Source organism: Salmo salar, chromosome ssa26 (assembly GCF_905237065.1).
Source record: "Salmo salar chromosome ssa26, Ssal_v3.1, whole genome shotgun sequence".
Classification (NCBI taxonomy): domain Eukaryota; kingdom Metazoa; phylum Chordata; class Actinopteri; order Salmoniformes; family Salmonidae; genus Salmo; species Salmo salar.
In genome coordinates this window covers 45,219,153-45,246,931 of record NC_059467.1, presented here as the reverse complement: position 1 = coordinate 45,246,931, position 27,779 = coordinate 45,219,153, and the positions used below count along the sequence as shown (strand labels likewise).

The following is a 27,779-nucleotide window of genomic DNA, read 5'->3' as shown; positions in this document are numbered from 1 at the left end:
GGTCGGTGCCGTTTAGGATGTGGGAGGACGATTATTGTTTTCATGAGCATGTCCTTATTTCTATTACACCATATTGGATGACTGTCATTCATATTCCATTCCCCCGCGCAATGTAACATCAATAGGTTTGGCTACTACATGATACTCAAATTTTCCCTAAACCCATCATGAGGTTGCTACAACCTAGCCTTTAAATTAACGTTTACAAAGTAGGTGCACAGGTCGAGAGAAAAATGTGAGTAATCAAGGTGACAGACAGTGACACATTCAATACCACCTTGCACACTCTTGCCTGCATCTAGCTGATACAGGGTGTAATCTTTAGTCCAACAATTGCAAACAAGAGTTTCTATTGGACAAATTCAGGTATGTTTATCCCCGTTTCGTTCAGTTAAGAAACGTTCAACAGAATCGGCGGAATAAATACACCCGATTACACGCAAATACAGTTCACTTTCATAGCAGCCACACACAAACAGCATGAACATTTTGCTTTTTGCATAATTCCTTTTCACATCTACATGCTTTCCTCCTCTCACCTTTTCAGTTTGCTTGTGGACTTCAGTGCACAACACATCAGCTGTCTGTGACCAGGTGAAAAAAACTTCCAAACCTTCATATCATAACCGCTAACAGCTACACACAGCCTACATCGTTGTCACCATATTAGCTAATAACGTCATAGTCAACATAGCTACTAGAACTAACACGTTAGTTAACCCTTTCCAATTATGCAGTAACAGTGTACAGTTGGCAAGCAGTTACACTGGCGGCCCCGGTGGCAATAAATTAATAAAACCAAAAGCTTACTCTTGGAAGAGTTCCAGTGTTGGATAGCCATAGCCAGCTAGCTAACATAGCATCCCTCTCTGTTTGAGCTGGGTGTTGGAGTAGGCTAAACTAGCTAGCTGCATTCGCTAGCTTAGTGAAAAGAATACAACTAAATATAGCTAGCTCTCTTTCTCTCGCTCTCTCTCGCTTCTACTTCATTTTTAAATAAATAAATGAGTTCAAAACTGTTCAACTATTGTCTTTCTCTCTCTTAGAGTCAACTATTCACCACATTTTATACATTGTAGTGCTAGCTAGCTGTAGCTTATGCTTTCAGTACTAGATTCTCTGATCCTTTGATTGGGTGGACAACATGTCAGTTCATGCAGTAAGAGCTGTGATAGGTTGGAGGACATCCTCCGGAAGTTGTCATAATTACTGTGTAAGTCTATGGAAGGGGGTGAAAACCATGAGCCTCCTAGGTTTTGTATTGAAGTCAATGTAGCCAGAGGAGGACGGAAACTAGCTGTCCTCCGGCTACACCCCGGTAATACCCTACAGAGTGTTGTTTAGGCTACTGTAGATCTTCATTGCAAAACAATGTGTATTAATCAATTATTTAGTGACGTGAATATATTTAGTATAGTTTTATGTAAAAAGGATAACTTTTTTAATGTTTCACTATTTAAAAAAAAAAGAAGAAATTCACTGAGGAGGATGGCCCTCTGAGGAGCCTCCACTGAACCCGTGGTGAGGTAAAATATTAGCAATAGCGATATTACTGTGCAATGTACACATTCGATTTTCTGGATAGATATTTTAGGTATCAGCCAACCACATCGTGTTGTCAAGAGTAGTAGGCTAAGGCCCAGTTTTCTGGGACATTTTAGTGACAGAGGGCATGGGTAGGAAGGCCCCACTTGCATACAACCACACACACACACACACACACACACACACACACACACACACACACACACACACACACACACACACACACACACACATGAAGAAGTTTCACATTCACTTACACACAGAGCACAATGAAGAATGAACATTGAGAGGGAATTGACATCGATTAAAGAAAAGAAGAAGAAACTAATTGGGACTAGAATTTTGTAAAATAATAATGTAAATGTTAAATATGTTAAATGTTAAAGGTTGAAAACATGGGGAAATATACAGTGGGAGATATTAAAGGGTGATTAGGGAATATACAGTGGGAGATATTAAAGGGTGATTAGGAAATATACAGTAGGAGATATTAAAGGGTGATTAGGAAATATACAGTAGGAGATATTAAAGGGTGATTAAAGTAATTAAAGCAATGAGATGTTATAATGTTTAAAATATTAGAAGTTTAGGATGTAAGGGGGGTTAGGAGTTAGGTAGGAGTTAATAAATTAGATTGGAGTGAGATTATAATTGAGTGGAGTAAGGAAGGTTGTTTAAAAATGTATGTTTTAAAAGTTAAAGTTAATGAAGTATATAAAAGGGTGCTAGTTTGATCCAGAAAGGTCAGAGCAGCCAGGAGGTTGAACCATACGTCCTGCTTAGGTGAGAAAACGGCGGGGGTTAGGGGGTGCTGAAAAAACAACCTTTTGAGCAATGCCCGCTTTGGGTGTGACCCACTGAGTGCGTAATTTGAGCATGTGTTAGCCACAAAGAGTTAGCAGAAAGGAAGGAGATTAGCAGGCATGCTAGAAGAACCGGTCACCTGCAGGAAGAAGATATTTGCTGTAGCTTTTTAGCTTAAATTATATCTAGATTTTTATTATATTCATATTTTTATTGTACTTAGTTAAAGTAAAATTATAGGAGGAATTCTTAAGGTTACCTCATTGATAGAAGTGTGTTAAAGTAGTTGTTAGAGGGTTTTTTTACACCGTCTGAGGGACTGATCATCCTGAGGCGTGAGACAAAAAACTGTTTATGAAGTTGTAGAAGGTAGGAAACCGGTTTTCTTGTTATTGAAAATTGTAATAGACCACAAAAAAAATTGGGTTTAGTTACGGGCACTGAAGGTGTATATCAAGTTAATTCACTGTTGATTTTCGTCACAGAGTCTCACTAAACACTCACTAAACCCTAAACCCCAACTCAAATTTGTAATAAATAATGTGGAAATTGAGGAAGTTGAGATGACTAAACTGCTTGGAGTAACCCTAGATTGTAAACTGTCATGGTGAAAACATATTGATGCAGTAGTAGCTAGGATGGGGAGAAGTCTGTCTATAATAAAGTGATGCTCTGCACTATCTACAAGGCAGGTCCTACAGGCCCTGGTTTTGTCGCACCTTGACTACTGTTCGGTCGTGTGGTCAGGTGCCACAAAAAAGGACTTAGGAAAATGGCAATTGGCTCAGAACAGGGCAGCACGGCTGGCCCTTGGATGTACACAGAGAGCTAATATTAATAATATGCATGTCAATCTCTCCTGGCTGAAAGTGGAGGAGAGATTGACTTCATCACTACTTTTATTTATGAGAGGTATTAACGTGTTGAATGTACCGAGCTGTCTGTCTAAACTACTGGCACACAGCTCGGAGAACCATGCATACCCCACAAGACATGCCACAAGAGGTCTCTTCACAGTCCCCAAGTCCAGAACAGACTATGGGAGGCACACAGTACTACAAAGAACTACATGGAACTCTATTCCACATCAAGTAACGGACGCAAGCAGTTATTTTAGATTTAAAAAAACAGATGAAAAAAAACACCTTATGGAACAGCGGGGACTGCGAAACACAAACATTGGCACACACACATACACATGGATTTAGTACTGTAGATATGTGGTAGTGGTGGAGTAGGGGCCTAAGGGCACACAATGTGTTGTGAAATCTATGAATGTATTGTAATGTTTTTAAAATTGTATACACTGCCTTAATGTGGCTGGACCCCAGGAAGAGGAGCTGTTGCTTTGGCAGCAGCTAATGGGGATCCATAATAAATACAAATACAAGTGCATGGCATTTTACTCTAGGTTTCTGAAATAGACTTGATTAATTGAGGATTTTTAGCATCTGGTTAACTAGTCTATCGGGAACCCGAGTGGTTGGTATAAAGTAACCTAACCGGAGACCCAACTAGAGGTACTAAGTGGTAGGAGTCATAGGTGTCTCAGGGCTAAAATGTGTAAAAACCTGTTTTTGCTTTGACATTATGGGGTATTGTGTGTAGATTGATGAGGGGAAAAAATGATTTAATCAATTTTAGAATAAGGCTGTAACGTAATAACATTTTGAAAAAGTCAAGGGTCTGAATACTTTCCAAATGCACTGTACTTTGCCAAGGTGTACGGCCTGTTGGACGACCTGGCCAATCAACTGTGGATAGTGCTGCAGCACGCCATGGGCAAGGCTGGAGGCCGCAGCGAAGCTGGTGCAGTGCTTCCCAACACATTACAACACCTTGACAGGTTAATCAAGCTCTACCACAACACTGTGTCCATGAGGGTGCAGGAACTGGCTGCAGAGGACATGACGGCCAACAGCATTGTGTCCCTTCTCACCTGGTTCCTCAATTAATACTTACAAAAGTAAGTCTATACTACCCTCTCTGTGACTCGTACAGACAATTGTAAATGGTTTAGATAAGATTTTACATTAATCAAAGGGCAGTACAGAATAAAGCCAATGTCAAAGCAAAATAAATGATTTTCTTAAAACTCCAGATCTAACTGGGTGATCAGTAAATCATGGGATTTATGTCTGTTACTAGGTCTTAGCAGGTGAATGATTTATTTTCAAATGATTATACTAGCTAGCTATGGTCCATACAGAATTAAGCTAGCGTTTTGATAGCTTAAAGATAGCTTGCAAAATAACTTTACTTAATCGATTTTGGGAGCTAGTATCAGACTACAACGTTAGTTACAAACCCTTAATAACAATGACTTGGATAATAACTTGCCTAGTTAAATAAAGGTTAAAAAAAAAACATTTGCTTCCAAAATGTATTACAAAGAAGAAAAAAAGACTTGCTACCTAGCCATAAAAGAAAGGCATTTAAACGTACCCACTATGACAGCTAGGATTCATTGGTGGACATTGGACAATCAGTCTGTGGTAAACTGGTGACGCAGGTCGTGATTGACAGGTGGTTGCGCTAGACAACACGGCCCGTGTGAGCTGTCACCAACCAACCAACCAGTGTAGAGTATGCTGGTCTATGAAAACCAAATCTAATTGGTTATAAGAAACAGGTCCCACCTCTCAGAGCTTCTGCTCCTCTCTCCTTACTTGCATATCTACAAATATGTTTGTCACAGTAGGGCGCTAAAGTACTGCCAAAAGTCTGAGTGTGCAAAATTGACATGCGCAGGTGTAATTATTGTTTACAAATATTATCTTACAAGTTAGCGAATGCGATTACAACTACACTTTTCCCCCCTTCATGTTCACAACTCATCAGTTACACACTTGAAAATTGTGTTTACAACTACAAATCTATTGTACATGCTCAAATCATTATGTCAATGATTTACATCCATACAGGTTTATCTGCCCAGCTTAGACCACTGAGGTATAATAACAACTGGAGACTGCGTCCAAGATGTCCAACCTTAGTTTTTCAAGGTAATCTACTAGCGTTTGTATACGCCGATACATGGACTGTCTATATCTGGGTTGTATCCAGGTTATAAGGAGCAACATCTCATGTGCACTAGCATCAAGTTCCGGTCATAGCAACTTTGATCAAGGGTGGAGGAAATGGCATCCCTTGAGAGGGCAAGAACGAAATGTATGTTAGGAGAAGTGCAATATTATCACAAGGAGATGTATACGTGGAATACCGAGGAAGAATGGAAGGAAAGAGGTAGAGGTTGAAGAGAGTGAGGGAGGCAGAGGGTGGGATTGAATCTGTTAAAGATGTTGGAGAAAAAAGGTAGATGTTTGGTCGAAGGAAGGCTGGTGGCAAGTGCAAACAGAGTGAGCCGTACGCCGGATCCAGTTCCGGAGGCGAAATGGAAGCGAATGAGGGCGAATTACCAGAGGTGGCAGGTTTGGTGAGGTTCTTGGAGCCCGAGCCTTGCACCGATGGTCAGGATAAAGATGAGTCTGTGATGGTAGGAGTAACATTTTTGGAGAAAGTGGACCCCTGCCTTTAGGCTGATTCATATGTGGTTTCAGGGTGCGTGAAAATGGAGTTGGGTGCTGAGGAGTCGGTTGAAGGTAACCGAAGTGGGCTTGTGATAATTGTTTGTGTTTCTGTTGGTCAGAGGGAGTCGGCGCTCTCCGCCACACGAATAAGGACAAGAGCGGTGACTTTTTTTTCTGTCAAGAACAGGGCGCCATTGAAAGGAGTGATTACTGGGGTAGCAGGACATGTGAAGGTGGACCAGATGAAGGGGAAGATTCCCGGTGTTTGTGATGCACGTCGTTTGGTGCGACGCAGACAGCGTGGCGTGAGTATTGAAACAGAAGAGTCATTGTCTGTTCTTTTGAGTTTTGATGTTGAGTCTTTGTCCGACAAAGTGATGTTAAGATATTTCAGTTATCCCGTACGAGATTTTGTGGCGAATACATTACGTTGTTACAGGTGTCAAGCTTACGGGCATGTGGCAGCAGTGTGTAGGAGGGTGGTTACCTAGGTGTGTAGAAGGGCATGAGACAAAGGAATGTGTAGTATAAGTAGAGAAGCAGTATATGTTAATTGTAGGGGTGCTCATGGTGCAGGGAATCAGAAGTGTCCAGTGCGAGAGAGGCAGGTTGAGGTTACCAGGGTTAGAGTAGCGCTGAGTAGCGTCGTATGCTGAGGCAGTGAAGAAAGTAGAGGAAGATGGGTCAAGGGTTAGGGATCCTGAGAGGATTTGTGTGAGTAGCAGATCTGTGCCAACAGATGGCCAATGAGTGACATATGCTTAAGTAAGATTGGCTTCTTAGCATTTATAGCAATGATTATCAACTGTACCGCAGGGATGGAACGGAAGTCGCAGAAAATAAAGGTTGTGGTTGCAGCTGCAGAGAAGTATTTGGGTGTAAGAAATTTGACTTTAAAAGAGTAATGGGTGTGTTGAGAGGTGGTGTCCCGTCCTCCCAGGCCGTTGGCCTCACCGAAGAAGAAGTGCACTAGCACCAGAGGGGAAGAGAGAGGCCCAACTCGGCAGAAAGTCTGTCTCCCTCCAGCAGGTAGCAGTGTTTCGTTGTTTTGCCCACCAACTAAGGAGTTTTTGTATGGAGGTCAATGAAAAATTTTCGATTTTGGTCAGCAAAAAAAATGTATGTCTTATTTGCTTGGTGAGGTTGAATAGACATTTCGTAATGCTCAGGTTGTTACGAATTTACTGATATAAGTAGGACACGTGGTATCCCGGCAACTTTGAGAAAAAACACTTTATATCAGAGTCTCAAGATGGTTATGCATATTTATAAACTGGGTGGTTCAAGCCCTGAATGCTGACTGGCTGACAGCCGTGGTATATCAGACCTTATACTACGGGTATGACAAAACATGTATTTTTACTGCTCTAATTACGTTGGTAACCAGTTTATAATAGCCATAAGGCACCTCTGGGGTTTGCGGTATATTGCCAATGTACCACGGCTAAGGGCTGTATCCAGGCACTCTGCGTTGCGCGTAAGAACAGCCTTAAGCCTTGGTATATCAGCCATATACCGCACCCCCTCATGCCATATTGTTTAAAAATGGCATGAGGCTGGTAGCATCTCTCTTCATTGAATACAGGCAGTTGTTTTCAACAACCCTCATCAAATATTCAAAAAAGAATTACAATAACGAGATGTATCCACCAATCCAAAGAAAGGATAGGCAGGTGCTAGACAACCTGCTGTGCCGCAAACAGCGACTACGTCATCCAAAAACATGGCAGACATTGGATGAATATAACATGTTAATATCTTTGGCTGTGAGTGATACTTAAAAAAAAAAAATCTGCCTCAGTGACAATTATTTGAATAATTCAATGGATGTTTTGTGCACAAAGCTGATGACTAAAGTGCAGTTCTTGACTTAGGTTCCGGTACAAACTTTAGGTGCAGGAGCTCCACAATACTTTTTGAGCTAATATTCTATAAGACGAACAGGAGCTCAAGCAGTAGAATATGTGAGGTGCTGGTACTCATCTCTGGTGAGATCCTGCCCAAGTCAAGTAATGCTAAAGTGTCTTTATTATGCATTTTCAAATCTGACTTCACTATGTGGTCGTGTATGGAAATTCGCTTTCTGGGACGGATGTCAGTTAAACTGCAGTACCGAAGCCAAACTATAGGAGCAGTCGAAACCGTGATTCTAGACCGGAACCTTGGCCCCTTGGGATAGACAGTCAGCCTTGAATATGCCCTATCTATGCAACCTGGAACGTGCCAGAGCGTCCGACGTAGCCCACTACCCAGCGTGTAGTAGCTAGCTAACTTGGTGTCGTTGAAATAGCTGCTGAAATGTTTTTTGAAGTAAAATATATTTGAAAAGGAGCCATTTGAAGATACTACGTGAGTTTGATTGTTGATTTCACCTGATATCAAACGATTTAGCTAGCTAGCTAACGTTAACATAGCTAACTAGCCGGCGCTTCCCACAATTTGCTGCTAGCTAACGTTAGCTAGCTAACTAGTTCGCTAATGGCAGTATAAGCGGACAGTTAACGGATGAATGTCACAACTAGCTATATTAACCAAACAAGGCAACTGGCTAGTATCTTTCTGTCTTGGAATACACAAAGTTGATCCGGCATTAACGTTAGCTAGCTAGCTAGCTAACGTTAGCTGACATCAAAGATATTTATAACTAACCCCTTCTGTCTGTGCCGTTATCTTGCTTGGAGACCATGATTCAGGTTGGTTGCGTTTCAGGCTGTGTTTTATGCAGTCGTGCTGCGCATCTGTCATTGGCCAAACTCAAATAGCACTGCTTTATCACACCATCACGTTACTAGATTTTTGCTCACTGAATGGAACAAATGTTTCCCACCCACTTGTCACGTCTGTTTGAGAGAAGGTCCTTTCTAAGTATCTCATGAGAGTGGGTGGGTCCTTTCTACCTAAGTAGCTTACGGGAGAAGGTCATTTTATTCTAGTGTGCTTCAGTTTTTATCATGTGATGATGTTTTGGTGATGTTTTGTCATGCGTTTTCGACTGTAGAGTACCTCTGGCAGAGTCATGGCAGAAGCTCACCAGGCTGTGGCGTTCCAGTTCACCGTCTCTCCAGACGGCATTGATCTGCAGTTGAGCCACGAGGCCCTGAGACAAATCTACCTGTCTGGCCTGCATTCCTGGAAGAAAAAGTTTATCCGCTTCAAGGTGCTCCAACACTTAAATTGTATTCAAACTTTGTCTCAAGGGAAATTTGCCACCAGGCATACCAATATCAAGTTATACCAGACATTCAACAACATCAGATAACGTAAATACAACCAACAGTGACGTTGATGTGTCAAACAGCTGAATATATTTTCCTCTACAGAATGGGGTGATGACCGGGGTGTACCCTGGCAGTCCCACCGGCCTGATGTTAGTGGTGGGGCTGTACATGGGGAGGGCAAAGTACGTCCAAGCTGACCCTTCCTTGGCACTGTTCACCAAAGTGGGTGCTCACCTGCCTGTTAGGTAAAGTCTCAACTCACTATCCAGTGATGCTGACTAAACTTTGAAAAATATAGAATCACATAGATAAAATTACAATTGATGGATGTTTATGGCCAGTAAGTGATGCTTTGCCTCTCTCCTTGCAGTCGCTACATGTCCTTTGAGAACCAGCAGGTGGTTGGCGGTGTACTAGTTGGCACAGGGCTCTGGGTGGCCATTTTTTTCACCATGCGAACTTCACTCAAGTGGCTGCTCTCCTGGCATGGATGGATGTATGCCCGTCACGGCACTGTGCCATGGAGGACACGCATCTGGCTGGTGAGTCGACTGCAAACGACCATGTCACGTGTTGCCTCGTGGGAAACCAATGCCGGGTAGAGGTGGGGGCTACAGAAATATTATACCTAGAAGGTTCATATCATGTCAGAAATATTTTCCCCAGACCAAATAAACAAAAGACTGGTGGGAAAAAAAATATATTTTATATATGATCCTTTTTATTTGAAGGTAGACTTCCCCTTTAACAGACCAGCCCATAATTGTGAGTGCAGGTACTGGTGAAAATCTTCTCCGGAAGGCGGAATCCCCAGTTGTACAGCTTCCAGACATCGTTACCACAGCTCCCTCTGCCTTCGGTGAAAGACACCATCAATAGAGTGAGCAACAGAAACAAAACACATTTCCGCTTAACCATCTTTTTTCCCCAATGGATTAAAACCGTTTACGAGAGGGGTACAATGTGACTGTTTATTGAACTCCTGAAGGTGTGAATGTTAGATTGTCATACATGTTTCCTCTGCTAGTACCTTGAATCTGCCCGTCCGCTCATGGACGACGAACAGTACTTGAGGATGGAGGGCCTTGCCAAGGATTTTGAGAAAGGCCTGGGTCCTAAACTTCAGTGGTACCTGAAACTCAAATCCTGGTGGGCTACAAACTATGTAAGTCACATTTGAATTAAATATTGTTTTCATCAGATTTTCTTAGATAGCTTCATTAATTTTCCAAAGCTTTTCGTATGATTCCGAAATGTCCATCTTCCTGCTTGTCTTGCTGTTCTCAGGTCAGTGACTGGTGGGAGGAGTACATCTACCTAAGAGGCCGTGGACCAATCATGGTCAACAGCAACTACTATGCAATGGTAAGAGTCAGAACTAGCATTATATATAATCAAGCTGCTAGGAATGTAATAATATCACAGACTTACTGAACCCAGGGGCGCAACATCACAAGACTTCCAGGAACGCTTGTGAAACAGACCAGACAGACCAGGCCGGGGTTTGAGAAGTGAAAGATTATTCAGAAGTTATTTATTTTCTCGAAATGTAAAGGCACAACCTAGATTAGAGCCAATGTCTTAAGTAGTTGAACATGTTATTACTCCAACCTCGTGAAACTGACACATTACATTTTTTTGTCAAAAACCATTAAAACATACAATGTACCCGCAGTGAAGCCGCTTAACATTTACATTACATTCAGTCATCTAAAAGACTCCCATCCAGAGCAACCCACAGGTGCAACCAGTCGACAGATCTCCCAAAACGGGGACATGAACCCGCGACCTGCGACCTATCGGCCACCGGCCCAAGCCCCCAACCGCCAGGCCACCAACCCTCCAAGAACCCCCAACAGTTGCTGAGAGCTGCCCCTCAACCATCCAAGATCCCCCATAGTCCCCACCCTCTGAAAAAAAACAACCTCTCCCACCATTCCACACACCCAAAACCCCCTCAAGCCACTGTCCCCCAATGCCCAAACCAACAAAATGAACAATAGAGAAAACCAAAGGAAAACAACAGACATCAAGGACAACAGTAATCTAAACAGCAAGGCCAACTGGATAAGTTTCAGTGCATGTGTGGCAATATTTCCGTGTGTGTGCACGTGTGCATTTGAATGCGTGCGTGTGTATATGCATGTGTACAAGCACCTGCACGGCATCAGCCTCAGGCAATATCATTTTTTACTTTTGTCTTTGACTGTCATTCTATCCCCCACTCAACAACTCCACTCCCACTTGTCTCCAGTTCCACATCTTAACCCTCAGCCCCTCCCACCTATCTCTGCTGGCCACCCTCTTCAGATTTCTACGCACCAAATATCTTTCAACTATGTTGTGATTTCTAACACACTTTGAATCTATCTAATCAAATAGAATCCACAGATTGCGAGTTGAAGATTAGTAATTGACTGACCTGGTCTCTCCAGATCTCCCAAAAATGCTATTTCTAGGGTAAATTTTAGATTAATGTTCTGATTTTTCAGCTCTTCCTGAACCTGAGACCAGAAACAGGCTACCTGAGGGCAATACCAAAACAAATGGTCTATTGATTCTGTATCCTCACAACAAAATCTGCAGAGCTGCGATGATTGTATGCCCCAAATATTCAACATTTTGTTGGTTGCAAGAATTCTGTACAATAGTCTTGAATCTTGCATTGTTTTATATACTCTGTGCCATGGAATTTTGTACATCAACAATCTCTTCCCAGCTATTTTGTAATCTGTATGGCAGGTGCTGGCGAGAGCAGTGATACTGGCGAGAGCGGTGGTGCTGGCCAGAGCGGTGGTGCTGGCCAGAGCGGTGGTGCTGGCCAGAGCAGTGATGCTGGCGAGAGCAGTGATACTAGCGCACTGCTGGCGAGAGAAGTGATGCTGGCTAAGGAGTTCATCAGGTTGCTGGCGAGAGCAGTGGTACTAGCGAGAGCAGTGGTACTAGTGCACTGCTGGCGAGAGAAGTGATGCTGACAAAGGAGTTCATCAGGTTGCTGGCGAGAGCGGTGATGCTGGCAAGAGCGGTGATGCTCTCTGTGATGCTGGCGAGAGCGGTGGTGCTATCGAGAGCGGTGGTGCTATCGAGAGCGGTGGTGCTATCGAGAGCGGTGGTACTGGCGAGAGCGGTGGTACTGGCGAGAGCGGTGGTGCTGGCGAGAGCGGTGGTGCTGGCGAGAGCGGTGGTGCTGACTAAGGAGTTCATCATGGTGCTGAAGAGAGCAGCGATGCTGGCAGGAGCAGTGATGCTGGCTAAGGAGTTCATCAGGTTGCTGGCGAGAGCAGTGATGCTGGCGAGAGCAGTGATGCTGGCGAGAGCAGTGATACTAGCGCACTGCTGGCGAGAGAAGTGATGCTGGCTAAGGAGTTCATCAGGTTGCTGGCGAGAGCAGTGGTACTAGCGAGAGCAATGGTACTAGCGCACTGCTGGCGAGATAAGTGATGCTGACAAAGGAGTTCATCAGGTTGCTGGCGAGAGCAGTGATGCTGGCAAGAGCAGTGATACTAGCGCACGGCTGGCGAGAGCAGTGATGCTGGCGAGAGCGGTGATGCTGGCGAGAGCGGTGATGCTGGCGAGAGCGGTGATGCTGGCGAGAGCGGTGGTACTGGCGAGAGCGGTGGTACTATCAAGAGCGGTGGTGCTATCGAGAGCGGTGGTGCTATCGAGAGCGGTGGTGCTGGCAAGAGCCGTGATGCTGACTAAGGAGTTCATCAGGGAGCTGAAGAGAGCAGCGATGCTGGCAGGAGCAGTGATGCTGGCTAAGGAGTTCATCAGGTTGCTGGCGAGAGCAGTGATGCTGGCGAGAGCAGTGATACTAGCGCACTGCTGGCGAGAGAAGTGATGCTGACAAAGGAGTTCATCAGGTTGCTGGCGAGAGCAGTGATACTAGCGAGAGCAGTGGTACTAGCGAGAGCAGTGATGCTGGCGAGAGCGGTGATGCTGGCACACTGCTGGCGAGAGCGGTGATGCTGGCGAGAGCGGTGATGCTGGCGAGAACAGTGATACTAGTGCACTGCTGGCGAGAGCAGTGATGTTGGCGAGAGCAGTGGTACTAGCGAGAGCTGTGATGCTGGCGAGCAATTTTCCCATAAATAGACAGGTATTTACCTCTCCATGTTTGCAGGATCCTGTCTATTTTTATTAGTTTTCTTTTGAAATTCATTGTGGAGAGCTCATTTATATATTTTGTGATATGAATACCAAGTATGTCTACTTCCCATTTTATAGGTAAACTGCAATGTAAAAGATCCACTATGTAATATGGTAGGTCCACTTATCATAATTAGGATTTAGTCCGGAGAGGCCAGAAGAGTCATCTGGATCTTCAATGAGACATTGCAGGGATCTAGCTTGCGGACTTAATATAAAAGCAATTCTATATTGAAGGCCGATACGTATAGCTTATTAAAGAGCAGTGATGCTAGCGAGGGCAGTGATGCTAGCGAGAGCAGTGATGCTAGCGAGGGCAGTGATGCTAGCGAGGGCAGTGATGCTAGCGAGGGCAGTGATGCTAGCGAGGGCAGTGATGCTAGCGAGGGCAGTGATGCTAGCGAGAGCAGTGTGCCGGTTTCTTCTTTTTTCTCATCTTATTCAACTGTCACCATGCACCTGCAACAAAGACAGCTCAGATGTGCGAGTGGCGTTTTTAAATGTTATATGGAAGGAGTGCTTTTGATTTGACAGCCTGCACATGCTCAGTTCGGCGCGAGATGACCGTTAGACCCGATGACGTGTTTCTACGCATGAGCTTAACTAGCCAACGCCTCCATGACATCGCCTACAAGTATGATCAGGGATTTCTATTGGAGAAGCACTTTTAGCCTATTTTCATACTGTACTGTCTTTGATAAGTATGTGTTATTAATAATAATATTTGTTTATGGATGTTTACCAATTTGGCAATTCATCAGACTCTATTTGATCAGATTCTCTTGGCAATATTTCTCTTTATCAATTGTAGATTTATTTATCATTCATTCAGTGATTGTCAGCTTTTTCTCCATTCTCACTCCCTCTCTCTTAGGACTTCCTGTATGTGTTTCCCACCAGTCTGCAGGCCGCTCGGGCAGGCAATGCTATCCATGCCATCATGCTGTACAGGAGAATGCTGGACCGAGCGCAGATCAAACCGGTAAATAGCCTTCACTTTTGGTCACTGCTTCTTATCTATTTGCTTTATGACCATAATGTGTGTTCCTCTTCCCTCTGTATTTCATACCAAATGACATAAATATGGTTGTTTCTGTTTCACACTTGCGGACGGGATGTTTTCTCTGGTGCAGCTCTTTGCACTGGATAAAAGAGTTCCTCTTTGCTCCGCCCAATGGGAGCGCTTGTTCAATACGTCCCGCCTCCCAGGCCTGGAACGGGGTAAGAGGAGGGAGCGTTATTGTCACAGACCAACTTTGGATCCAGCTCACCCCTTATTCCTCCCCCCCATTCCTGTCCCCATGGAATTCCCGTTTCACCAGCATGTTCCATAAAAACAAACTCATGTATCACCCATTTGGCCTGCATTCATAACTGTTTGGTAGTCTGACACTGTAAGTGATTGTAAGTCCTTATTGGAATGACTGTTTTTGCACCTATTGTACAGAAATATAGTTTATTTTGACCCAGACAAGCATATTTCTCAAGTCTGTAACATGCTGGTGAAATAGGATCAGCTATCAAACCCTTCCCCATCCCCTCCAATCATTCCCTTCAATTTGTTGTATTTTTTAAAATCCCCCACCCATCTGTCTGTCTTCTCTTCTCTTCCGTGGGAGAACTTTTCCCGTGAGCCGTTCTGGTTCCTCCATCCCCCCCGTAGCTCCCCTCCTGTCAGTTTCTAGGAGAGCAGGCTTTCGTGCTTTGGTCATTTTTCATTTTTTTCTATTTTCCTTTTTGCCTTTCAGCTCATGCTTCAAAATACCATTCCAATGTGCTCAGCGCAATATGAGCGTATGTTCAACACCAGTCGTATCCCAGGCGTAGATACAGGTAGATGGCCACTTCTTCCTCCCCAGCCTCTCAATCACACAGACTAAAGCAGTTCTAACAACCATAGAACGGGTGGAACCAATTGCAGATTGAACAGATTATTTGATCATTCTATTATTTAGCAATGTGTACATTAAATGTACGCAGACTATGCACAAATATATCCAATCAATGTGCACTTTACAGGTCAACTGGCATCGCAGGATGGAGCTGTTTTCTCAGTGCCAAGTTGACATAACAGATCGGCTATTTGTTTTAGGCTACAAAGTGTCCTGAATTAGACCTCCATAGACTCCCATGATTCATTGCAATCCTCTTCATTGTGTGTTTTTAACTTTTGTTTCATGCCAAAGAATCCCACTGTAGTTGCTTGGAAATGACATCAACCATAGTTTGTGCTTTAGAGCACACTCTCCCAAGTCTTTCGCTTGAAACAACAGTTCAAAGCACATTTAGTCTCTCCAAGGTATCTGCTTGATACGCTGTCTTAGTTGCTAGAAAACCCCTTTTTAGACATGTTGTAGTACTGCAGTTTCCACCTTTTTTTTTGTTGTTGTGCTAATTCTTCAGTAGGTCCAAATTATGTGAATAGTTTAGTTTATCAGAGTTCCTTTTTATCCATAATCATATTCTGGTTTAGATTTAGTTGGAAGTTACACAAAGTTGTCCCTCCCTACCCTTGTGCTTGTCCAGACACCATCCAGCATATGAAGGACAGCAGGCACATCGTGGTGTACCACCGGGGGCGCTACTTCAAGGTGCCCATGTTCTACGACGGTCAGGTGCTGTCGCCCAGGGCCGTAGAGCAGCAGATGGAGCGTATCCTGGCTGACCCCTCTGAACCCCAGCCGGGGGAGGAGCGCCTGGCCGCCCTCACTGCTGGGGACAGGTACGCTAACGCTACACATGTAATGTATGCCATTTAGCAGATGCTTTTATCTAACGTGACGTGTCCATCTTCCTATGGTTAGCCCAGCTGGAATGGAACTGCCCGTTACAAGCGCCATGCTCAACCAACTGAGAGACACCTTAACAAACACCCACCATCTCAGATTGTTGTGAAATCGTTTGAGAAATTAACTTAAATGATTGTACCCGAATTGGCAATTTTTAAAATTTTTGGATTCATATAATATTCAATAAATATAGTACATTTGGATCCAACAATGAGTAAGACATGAGGATTTCACAGAAATGTAAAAAAATCCCCCTCAGGCCCCCCCATACCCCTCGCCCCCCATACCCCACGTCAATCCCAACCCACAAACAGACCGAATTGGATCAACCCAAATATTGAAGGTGGTGTAAAAATCCACTGTCTGTAATAAATAATTTTATCAAAAAGTTTCCCCAATGGTATGTTCACCCTACCTGGCAGAGTGCCCTGGGCGGAAGCCCGCGAGGCCTACCTGAGACAGGGCAGGAACCAGCAGGCCCTGGACACTGTGGAGAAGGCTGCCTTCTTTGTGACCCTGGACGACACAGAGCAGTGTTACAAGGCTGAGGATCCTGTCCGATCCCTGGACAGCTATGCCAAGTCCCTGCTGCACGGCAAATGTTACGACAGGTGAGACCAAGGGCTCCAATCCTTCATATTATGCACAGGGAGTGTGGGAAATGTGCTCTACAAATGAAATGTTATTATTATCTACCTGAGCCCTCATTTATTACCCTTTACAAAAATGTTCAAAAATAAGCTGTTTTAACTACTTATGAATGTTACTGAATGTTTATAAATTGTTTAGACATTTTCATAAATGTTATGAATGCTTATAAATTAAATCACTTTTAAATACTTGTATAATAAAAAATAAAAAAATTCTATAATTAAATATTAGAGTTTGTATCTTACTCCATGCTCAAGCACTGGTTTGTGTTTGTCTTTTTCCTGTAGGTGGTTTGATAAGTCCTTCAACCTCATCGTGTTCAGGAACGGGACCATGGGTCTGAACGCGGAGCACAGCTGGGCAGATGCCCCCATCATAGGGCACCTCTGGGAGGTAGCTAGCAGAGTAGAGCCCTTCTGCTTCTTTAGTTGTGTTAATGTTTACAGTGTGTCTGTATAGGTTATCAGGAATAGATAGCTGGCAGAACAAATGTCTCTAAATGATGTTATTGTCTAATTGTAGCATGTGCTGTCGATGGACCCTGTGAAGCTGGGTTACACAGAGGAAGGCCACTGCAAAGGAAACCCTCACCCCTCCCTCCCAGGCCCTCAGAGGCTGCAGTGGAACATCCCAGCTGAGGTAGCCTACCACAGGGGGTTTGGGTTAAACTACAATGTTGTAGGGATGTTCCCCTTTTCAAAAGTGATTTATTGTTTTCAGAATTATCATCAATTAATGCGCATCAGTAATGCACACACAGGCCTTTCCATTCTGTTTCATTGTTATAATGATCAAATCTGATCCCCAGTGATCCTGTCTGTTTGGTACAAGTGTGATAATAGATTAGACAGTAGAAATACCTTCAGATTTCACATCTTTAAGCCACCTGAGCTCTAATCTTTCTGAGGACCCCCCCCCTCAACAGTCTCATCTCAAATCTTCAAATGAAATGTAGAACTGAGGCTCTTTGATCAAATGCATCAGAGACCCCAAGTGAAATGGGCTGATTCAGTGTCTTTGTTCCCCGTGTGCGGTGCTTCAGTGTCAGACGGCCATCGCCAGCTCTCTGATGGTGGCCAAGGCCCTGGCAGACGACGTCGACTCCCACATCATCCCCTTCAACTGCTTTGGGAAGGGCCTGATCAAAAAGTGTCGTACCAGCCCCGATGCCTTCATCCAGATCGCCCTGCAGCTGGCTCACTTCAGGGTAGGGTCCTTATCTCTGCCCCTGTTGACTGGCAACAGTAAAGAGAATCAGCTGATTGCCCCGATGCCTTCATCCAGATCGCCCTGCAGCTGGCTCACTTCAGGGTAGGGTCCTTATCTCTGCCCCTGTTGACTGGCAACAGTAAAGAGAATCAGCTGATTGGATTAGTCCATTGGCTGATTAGCCAACTAGGCAATTGGAAGGAAGGAGGGTAGGATGGATATATGAAAACCCAGGTTGGGAATGTAGCTTCCTTAGGACATGTGAATGAATACCAGTGTTAAGGGATGGTGCTGTCAACAATCTGTAGTTTGATGAGATAAAAATCCTCCTTAATAAGGACGATAGCTATAACAAACATACTTTTATTATTTATTAACCAAACAAGACTAAAATGTGCCAGCAAGAAAAATCTGTAATGCTTTAGCCGACAGTTATAATGCCTTGTTACTTAAGCATTTATGGGCCTTTATTATGTCTTATACTACTGTATGTGTAATAATATGTTATAACCACAAATGACAGAACGGTTAACTGAGTTTTTACTCTAGTTATGTTATAACCACATTACAGGACTGTTAACTGAGTCTTTACTCTAGTTATAATATGTTATAACCACATTACAGGACTGTTAACTGAGTCTTTACTCTAGTTATAATATGTTATAACCACACATTACAGGACTGTTAACTGAGTCTTTACTCTAGTTATAATATGTTATAACCACATTACAGGACTGTTAACTGAGACTCTTGTTATAATATGTTATAACCACACATTACAGGACTGTTAACTGAGTCTTTACTCTAGTTATAATATGTTACAGGACTGTTAACTGAGTCTTTACTCTACGGTAGTTATAATATGTTATAACCACACATTACAGGACTGTTAACTGAGTCTTTACTCTAGTTATAATATGTTATAACCACATTACAGGACTGTTAACCGAGTCTTTACTCTAGTTATAATATGTTATAACCACATTACAGGACTGTTAACTGAGTCTTTACTCTAGTTATAATATGTTATAACCACATTACAGGACTGTTAACTGAGTCTTTACTCTAGTTATAATATGTTATAACCACACATTACAGGACTGTTAACTGAGTCTTTACTCTAGTTATAATATGTTATAACCACATTACAGGACTGTTAACTGAGTCTTTACTCTAGTTATAATATGTTACAGGACTGTTAACTGAGTCTTTACTCTAGTTATAATATGTTATAACCACATTACAGGACTGTTAACTGAGTCTTTACTCTAGTTATAATATGTTATAACCACATTACAGGACTGTTAACTGAGTCTTTACTCTAGTTATAATATGTTATAACCACATTACAGGACTGTTAACTGAGTCTTTACTCTAGTTATAATATGTTATAACCACATTACAGGACTGTTAACTGAGTCTTTACTCTAGTTATAATATGTTATAACCACATTACAGGACTGTTAACTGAGTCTTTACTCTAGTTTTAATAGTTATAATATGTTATAACCACATTACAAGACTGTTAACTGAGTCTTTACTCTAGTTTTAATAGTTATAATATGTTATAACCACATTACAAGACTGTTAACTGAGTCTTTACTCTAGTTTTAATAGTTATAACCACACATTAGACTGTTAACTGAGTCTTTACTCTAGTTATAATATGTTATAACCACACATTAGACTGTTAACTGAGTCTTTACTCTTAAAAACATCTGAACCTGACTTTCCTTATTCACCCCTGAGTGGATAAATAAATGTTTTATGAAATTTGATTAAATTGAATTTGTCTTCCAGGACAAGGGGAGGTTCTGTCTAACGTACGAGGCGTCCATGACACGCATGTTCCGAGAGGGTCGCACAGAGACGGTGCGTTCCTGTACCATGGAGACCTGTGCCTTCGTCCGCTCCATGGTGGAAGACAACCCGGTAAGGATCCTGTGATGGTGGATCTGTGAGCATTACAGGAACTGAAAAGTTGTGGGTCAGTCCTCATGAAATATATATACACACACACTATTTTTTTAAATTTTATTCCCCCCAAAAATGCTTCAACCAACTATTTCCTTATCTTTGCTCATGGGAGAAATGGTTAGATTGTGAGATCTGGATGTGATTGGCCAAAAGAGACCGATTCCACCTTTTACTTCGTACCCCTTTACTGCTCTGTTTCAGAGGGGTTGGGTTGAATACGGGAGACACATTTCGGTTGAATGCATTCATTTGTGCAACTGACTAGGTATGCCCCTTTCCTTTCATATTGTCTCCTTGTTTCTTCCTACCATTACTTGTCTTCTTTTAGAGAGAGCTGCGACTGAAACTGTTGAAGGAAGCTGCGACGAAACACCAGCAGCTCTACCGGCTGGCCATGACTGGAGGAGGCATCGACCGCCACCTCTTCTGTCTCTACGTGGTCTCCAAGTACCTGGGGGAGGACTCGGCCTTCCTCAAAGAGGTCACATGCAGTATTTTGACTTGTGGATGTTACTATTCATCTTTAAAGTGGAATGTAGATCTTTGTGTGTTTTTCGTTTTTATACAGTTTGTTTTCCTTTGAGAGGTTTGTATGTTAAAGCGTGTGTGTGTCCTCTCATAGGTGCTGTCGGAGCCCTGGAGGCTGTCCACCAGTCAGACTCCCCTCCAGCAGGTGGAGTTGTTTGACCTGGCCAGACACCCGGAGTACGTGTCCAGCGGGGGAGGCTTTGGTCCGGTGAGTTCCCTGCCTGACCTCAATTGGGCTCTACTCAAAATGAATTAGGCTTTAAAGTAGCATTAAAGATTGTCAGATGTTTTCAGACCAGATTCGGGAGTGTAATGTCGCCTTAAAACATAATCGCACGATCTTATTGTCTGTGTTCTTCATCCCGGTGCTCAAAAACCTTTATGTAAAACAACAACATACACTGAATATAAACGCAACATGTAAAGTGTTGGTCCCATGTTTCATGAGCTGAAATAAAAGATCCCAGAAATGTTCCATACGCACAAAAAGCTTATTTCTCTCAAATGTTGTGCACAGATTTGTTTACATCCCTGTTAGTGAGCATTTCAAGATAATCCATCCACCTGACAGGTGTGGCATATCAAGAAGCTGATTTTAAACAGCATGATCATTACACAGGTGCACCTTGTGCTGGGGACAAAAAAAAGGCCACTCTCAAATGTGCAGTTTTGTTACACGACACAATGCCACAAATGTCTAAAGTTTTGAGGAAGTGTGGAATTGGCATGCTGACTGCAAGAATGTCCACCAGAGCTGTTGCCAGAGAATTTAATGTTAATTTCTCTACCATAAGCCACCTCAATGTCATTTTTAGAGAATTTGGCAGTACGTCCAACCGGTCTCACAACGTGTATGGTGTCGTGTGGGCGAGTGGTTTGCTGATGTCAACATTGTGAACAGAGTGCCCCGTGGTGTTATGGTATGAGCAAGCATAAGCTATGGACAATTAACACTATTGCATTTTATCGATGGCAATTTGAATGCACAAAGATACCGTAACGAGATCCTGATGCCCATTGTCATGCCATTCATCCACCGCCATCACCTCATGTTTCAGCATGATAATGCACAGCCCCATGTTGCAAGGATCTGTACACAATTCCTGGAAGCTGAAAATGTCCCAGTTTTCCATGGCCTGCATACTCACCAGACATGTCACCCATTGAGCATGTTTGGGATTCTTTGGATTGACGTGTGTTCCAGTTCCCAGCCAATATCCAGAAACTTCGCACAGCCATTGAAGAGAAGTGGGACAAAATTCCACAGGCCACAATCAACAGCCTGATCAACTCTATGTGAAGGAGATGTGTCACGCTGCATGAGGCAAATGGTGGTCACACCAGATACTGACTGGTTTTCTGATCCACACTCCTACTTTAAAAAAAAATATATATTTAACTTATTTATTTAAATAAGAACAAATTCTTATTTACAATGAAGGCCTACCAAAAAGCAAAAGGCCTCCTGCGGGGACGGGGGCTGGGATTAAAAATGAAAATAAATTAAATAAAAATATAGGACAAAACGCACATCTTGACAAGAGACAACACTACATAAAGAGAGACCTAAGACAACAACAGCACGGCAGCAACACATGACAACACAGCATGGCAGCAACACATGACAACACAGCACGGCAGCAACACAGCACGGCAGCAACACAGCACGGCAGCAACACCACATGACAACACAGCACGGCAGCAACACCACATGACAACACAGCACGGCAGCAACACCACATGACAACACAGCACGGCAGCAACACCACATGACAACACAGCACGGCAGCAACACCACATGACAACACAGCACGGCAGCAACACCACATGACAACACAGCACGGCAGCAACACCACATGACAACACAGCACGGCAGCAACACCACATGACAACACAGCACGGCAGGAACACCACATGACAACACAGCACTGCAGCAACACAACATGACAACACAGCACGGCAGCAACACAACATGACAACACAGCACGGCAGCAACACAACATGACAACACAGCACGGCAGCAACACCACATGACAACACAGCACGGCAGCAACACCACATGACAACACAGCACGGCAGCAACACCACATGACAACACAGCACGGCAGCAACACCACATGACAACACAGCACGGCAGCAACACCACATGACAACACAGCACGGCAGCAACACCACATGACAACACAGCACGGCAGCAACACCACATGACAACACAGCACGGCAGCAACACCACATGACAACACAGCACGGCAGCAACACCACATGACAACACAGCACGGCAGCAACACCACATGACAACACAGCACGGCAGCAGTACAAAACATGGTACAAACATTATTGGGCACAGACAACAGCACAAAGGGCAAGAAGGTAGAGACAACAATACATTACGCAAACAGCCACAACTGTCAGTAAGCGTGTCCATGATTGAGTCTTTGAATGAAGAGATTGAGATAAAACTGTCCAGTTTGAGTGTTGTTGCAGCTTGTTCCAGTCGCTAGCTGCAGCGAACTGAAAAGAGGAGCGACCCAGGGATGTGTGTGCTTTGGGGACCTTTAACAGAATGTGACTGTCAGAACGGGTGTTGTATGTGGAGGATGAGGGCTGCAGTAGATATCTCAGATAGGGGGGAGTGAGGCCTAAGAGGTTTTTATAAATAAGCATCAACCAGTGGGTCTTGTGTCGGGTATACAGAGATGACCAGTTTACAGAGGAGTGTAGAGTGTAGTGACGTGTCCTATAAGGAGCATTAGTGGCAAATCTGATAGCCGAATGGTAAAGAACATCTAGCCACTGGAGAGCACCCTTACCTGCCGATCTATATATTATGTCTCCGTAATCTAGCATGGGTAGGATGGTCATCTGAATCAGGGTTCGTTTGGCAGCTGGGGTGAAAGAGGAGCGATTACGATAGAGGAAACCAAGTCTAGATGTAACTTTAGCCTGCAGCTTTGATATGTGCTGAGAGAAGGACAGTATACCATCTAGCCATACTCCCAAGTACCGTAATTTCTGGACTATTAAGCGCACCTGAATATAAGCCGCACCCACTGAATTTAAAAATATATATTATTTTGAACATAAATAAGCCGCACATGTGCCGCAGGTGCCTACCGGTACATTGAAACAAATGAACTTTACACAGGCTTTAACGAAACACGGCTTGTAACAAAAATAAATAGGCTTTAACGAAACACGGCTTGTAACGTGCAGCAGCTCTATTTCCTTTTCCAACAGCCAGATCAATCGCCTTCAACTTGAAAGCTGCATCATATGCATTTCTCCGTGTCTTTACCATGATGAGGGTGACAAAATGACTACCGTAATCAGAATGATGGGAAGTTTGAGAGCGCTCGATTTAATCTAAACAGTAAACTAAAAAGTTGTTTGACCTTAACCCGTTCGGCAATTTCATTGGTCTAATGAAAGCTTCATGCCGCCAAAAAAACTGAGCACGTCACAGAATGTTTAAAAAAAAAAAATTGAAAGCGGGAAAAATCCATATATTAGCCGCGTCATTGTTTAAGCCGCGAGGTTCAACGCCTGGGAAAAAAGTTGCGGCTTATAGTCCGGAATTTACGGTACTTGTATGAGGTGACTACCTCAAGCTCTAAACCCTCAGAGGTAGTAATCACACCTGTAGGGGCATTCTTCTTACCAAAACAAACCACAACCACATTTTTTAAGGCATCTTTGATGGGAAATCCATACATTAGGGGCCTATTGAATTTATTCCAATTGTAACTCAGTAAAATCTGAGAAATAGTGGGGCAAAACCTGTAAAAACAAATCTAAAAAAAAATAACATTTTAAAAGGCCCAAGTTTTCTCAAATTTTAGCAATTGAAAATCCAGTAGGATATAGTGTGATTATCTCTGTGCTGCCGTGTAATCCTCTTTTCCACACGCTGATTCTGTTTCTCTCTTTGTGTGTCAGGTGGCAGATGATGGATATGGTGTGTCCTACATCATCTTGGGAGAAAACCTCATTAACTTCCACATCTCCAGCAAGCACTCGAGTCCTGAGACGGTGAGTTGGCTGATCCACATGGCCTATCTTTGAATGTTGCTTTCAATCAGCTGTCCTCACTTGAAACAAAGACATCGCTATCGCCTGGGTAACATACAGACCTGAATTTCACGGCTGACCAGCCACTATTGATACCAACTGCATATCCATATAGGTTATTTTGTATCAGTTTGCCTCAGAACGTGTCCATTCTAAAGTTCTTTTGTATCAGTTTGCCTTAACTTTAGAATGGACACGTTCTATTATATCAGCTTGTTTTAGAACGTGTCCATTCTAAATTGTTTCCTCTCTGTCCAATAGGACTCTCATCGCTTTGGAAACCACATCAAACAGGCCATGCTCGACATCCTGGCCTTATTTCAGCTCGATGCAAATGCCTTGGCGTGATTTTCTCCCCCCCTACCAGAAAACCTCAACTTGAACTCTTCCATAGGCTTACTCAGATGAAATTCTGTGTTATGATTTTAGAATGCGTTTAAAAATCATATAATATTAACAAAATAAGAGTGTATAGGAATGACTAGGGGTGTTTTTGCCATTTGAAGTTGTGTATTGCATGCTAGCTCACAGACCCATGCTGCCATGTGTTGTCCTATGTTAAGGTTACGCTCAGCTCATTTCAAAGTGCTGGTGTCTTAATGCACTGTGGTAGTTGAAGTGAGATTTGGAGAGTGAAGTGACCAAATGGCCGTGAACATTTCAGTCAGCGCTTACAGTACACCCGCTGTCTTGCGTGAAATTCTTTTGAGCTGCTAGCTATGTATTTTGAACTGCGCAAAAGTATTTTGGTTTCTGGGTTTTAATATCAGTTGTTGTTTTAACCATTGCTCTGTGTACCACCAAGAAAAGGACTGTTGGCATGGGTACGGTATCCATTTTAGGACAACTTCCATGGACAGGTGATGCTGTCCTAAAATGGACACCGTAGCAGCCTAGAGTCTGACACGTTTCAATAGTATGATTAGTGACAGTTGAAGGATCATACTTAAGGCCCGGTTGCCCAGACACGGACATAAGTCCTGGACTAAAAAGCACTTTATATGGATATTCTCCTTTCAACATGTTTTTCTGCCCAGGACTATGCTAAATCTGTGTCCAGGAAACCGGCCCTCTATGTTCTACAGTATTAGTACCGTTGGTAAAGTCTTAAAGGCATAGTGCTACATTTTGGCAATTAAGCCCTTTTTCTACTTACCCAGAGGCACATGAACTCATGGATACCATTTGTATGTCTCTGCTAGCTGTACCTATATACTTCCAGTCATTGTGCTAACGCTAGTTAGCAATGGCTCACCGAACTACCTTCAACTTCCTTCAAACTGCACCATGAGGCATTACACGTCACATTTTGTTTGTTAGATGTAAAGTATAATTACAAATATTTAAACTTGATTCATTTGAATTTCAAAAGTATTTGAAATATCATATAGAAATGTCTGCTGTAGAAGGTATTCCTTTGTTGCTGAGGCGATAGCGTTACATGTTTCGTTATAATTATGTAAAACAGCATATATATACCAAAATAAAAGTGTATGTTATCAGTGGATTAATAGTTGTAAACTTGTTTTGACATTTTTGCTGCACTGTTAGGAACTAGTAACACAAGCAATTCACTGCACCCGCTATAAAATCTGATAAACTGTGTACACTACCAATACACTTTGATTTGATGTCAGCCCAACTGCCATAGCCGTTGTAACCCAGGAGATGGATCTCTTTCATTACAATACCAGTACATTCACTTTGGCCTTTCTCCTGTGTCCTCTTCACCCTGACGCTGTAATCTACTAGAAGCCTGGTAGGTATGCCTTGACGGGTCATAGTCCACAGCTGAAAAGCACTGCACTACCACACTGCTAAGGTCCTGAAACATTTTCTGTTGTGGCTTTCCACGTTGAAGACTGATGATTCGTATCCACGGGCTGAACTTAGAAGTCTCCCCGCAGCGCAACTCATATCTACTGTTACTGCTCTACTCCGAGCTTTTGAAGTCATTACAAACACTGTCTAACTGCCTTTAGAAATGTATATGAATATACACATTCATTATTAACAACGATGTTAAATATGCATTCATGTATCCAGGCTTAAACCAGTCCAAGGTGACACGATGACAAATATCTCATTTAGTTTGCTGTTTACCACATCGTTGTAGATGAAGTGAGCATTTTTATTTAAGATATTTACAAATAAAACAAATATAATTTAATGCAAACACAGCATAGTCTGTCTCCACCTGCTGTCTCATTTCTCTCCCCTTCTTCCTCAGTCGCTGAACTGTCTGACCTGATAGCTAATCAACATAATACTAATAACACACACAAGGCTATGCAGATGAGTCATCAAAATGTCAAAAAGGACTTGGCCATATGCGATTGTCTGGATAGAGCAACAGGGATTACATTACCCACAGGAAATAAAACGTATGAACTCTGTTGTGTAATTACACAGGGACAGGGATTACATTCTGCACGTCGTCCTCCAAGGCCAGCTGTCTGGACCTCATGGTTTCATCCAGCATTAATGGTCAACATGCTGTCATAGTGAGTTTGTGAATTTGGTTTAAAAGTATCTTGGGACACAAACCATTCATACAATTATACATAAAAGTCACCATCATTAGGAAGCATGTAGAAAGACTCAATCCTACTCATGGGTTGGTGTCCTGTATACTGCCACGGGTTGGTGTGATGTATACTGCCACGGGTTGGTGTCCTGTATACTGCCACGGGTTGGTGTCCTGTATACTGCCACGGGTTGGTGTCCTGTATACTGCCACGGGTTGGTGTGACGTATACTGCCACGGGTTGGTGTGACGTATACTGCCACGGGTTGGTGTGACGTATACTGCCACGGGTTGGTGTCCTGTATACTGCCACGGGTTGGTGTGACGTATACTGCCACGGGTTGGTGTCCTGTATACTGCCACGGGTTGGTGTGACGTACCCCCACCTGGGGGTAAATGTATCCTCCACCTGGGGGTAAATGTATCCTCCACCTGGGGGTAAATGTATCCTCCATCTGGGGGTAAATGTTTTCTCCACCTGGGGGTAAATGTTTTCTCCACCGGGGGGTAAAAGTTTTCTCCACCTAGGGGTAAATGTAGTCTCCACCTGGGGGTAAATGTATCCTCTACCTGGGGGTAAATGTATCCTTCACCTGGGGGTAAATGTATCCTCCACCTGGGGGTAAATGTATCCTCCACCTGGGGGTCAATGTTTTCTTCATCTGGGGGTAAATGTATCCTCCACCTGGGGGTAAATGTATCCTCCACCTGGGGGTAAATGTATCCTCCACCTGGGGGTAAATGTAGTCTCCACCTGGGGGGAAATGTATCCTCCACCTGGGGG

General features: G+C 43.3%; 2 protein-coding genes and 1 long non-coding RNA gene across 5 annotated transcripts in view; 2 read left to right on the top strand and 1 right to left on the bottom strand.

Annotated features, from left to right (window-relative positions):
- The window catches only part of cars1 (cysteinyl-tRNA synthetase 1), a 30,666-nt gene extending 22,031 nt beyond the window's left edge, over positions 1-8,635 (bottom strand). Inside the window, exon 1 of the mRNA XM_045708588.1 lies at positions 8,529-8,635. Coding sequence (XP_045564544.1) covers positions 8,529-8,565 — 37 coding nt within the window. The 5' untranslated portion in view covers positions 8,566-8,635. The remainder of the gene's footprint in view (positions 1-8,528) is intronic.
- Positions 1,965-5,570, top strand: LOC106587887 (uncharacterized). Its single transcript, XR_006762198.1, has 3 exons — positions 1,965-2,718; positions 4,071-4,315; positions 5,274-5,570. It is a non-coding gene; the product is annotated as an uncharacterized lncRNA (long non-coding RNA).
- LOC106587782 (carnitine O-palmitoyltransferase 1, liver isoform) lies at positions 8,060-25,975 on the top strand. 3 transcript variants are annotated; one of them, XM_045708590.1, is made up of 19 exons: positions 8,060-8,228; positions 8,878-9,036; positions 9,200-9,342; positions 9,468-9,639; positions 9,873-9,977; positions 10,125-10,262; positions 10,385-10,462; positions 14,121-14,228; positions 14,995-15,079; positions 15,773-15,968; positions 16,458-16,646; positions 16,974-17,079; positions 17,209-17,325; positions 17,729-17,893; positions 19,696-19,827; positions 20,201-20,353; positions 20,495-20,608; positions 24,337-24,429; positions 24,730-25,975. In XM_045708590.1, the coding sequence occupies exons 2-19, from the start codon at positions 8,896-8,898 to the stop codon at positions 24,814-24,816; spliced, it is 2,322 nt and encodes a 773-aa protein (XP_045564546.1). In that variant the 5' UTR covers positions 8,060-8,228; positions 8,878-8,895; the 3' UTR covers positions 24,817-25,975. The 3 variants fall into 3 exon arrangements, 2 of the variants coding, with proteins under 2 accessions (XP_045564546.1, XP_045564545.1); XM_045708589.1 differs by lacking the exon at positions 14,995-15,079 and adding an exon at positions 14,380-14,467; XR_006762197.1 differs by lacking the exons at positions 14,995-15,079; positions 24,337-24,429; positions 24,730-25,975 and adding an exon at positions 14,380-14,467 and having other exon boundaries at positions 17,729-17,997.
- Positions 25,976-27,779: the final 1,804 nt, after the last annotated feature.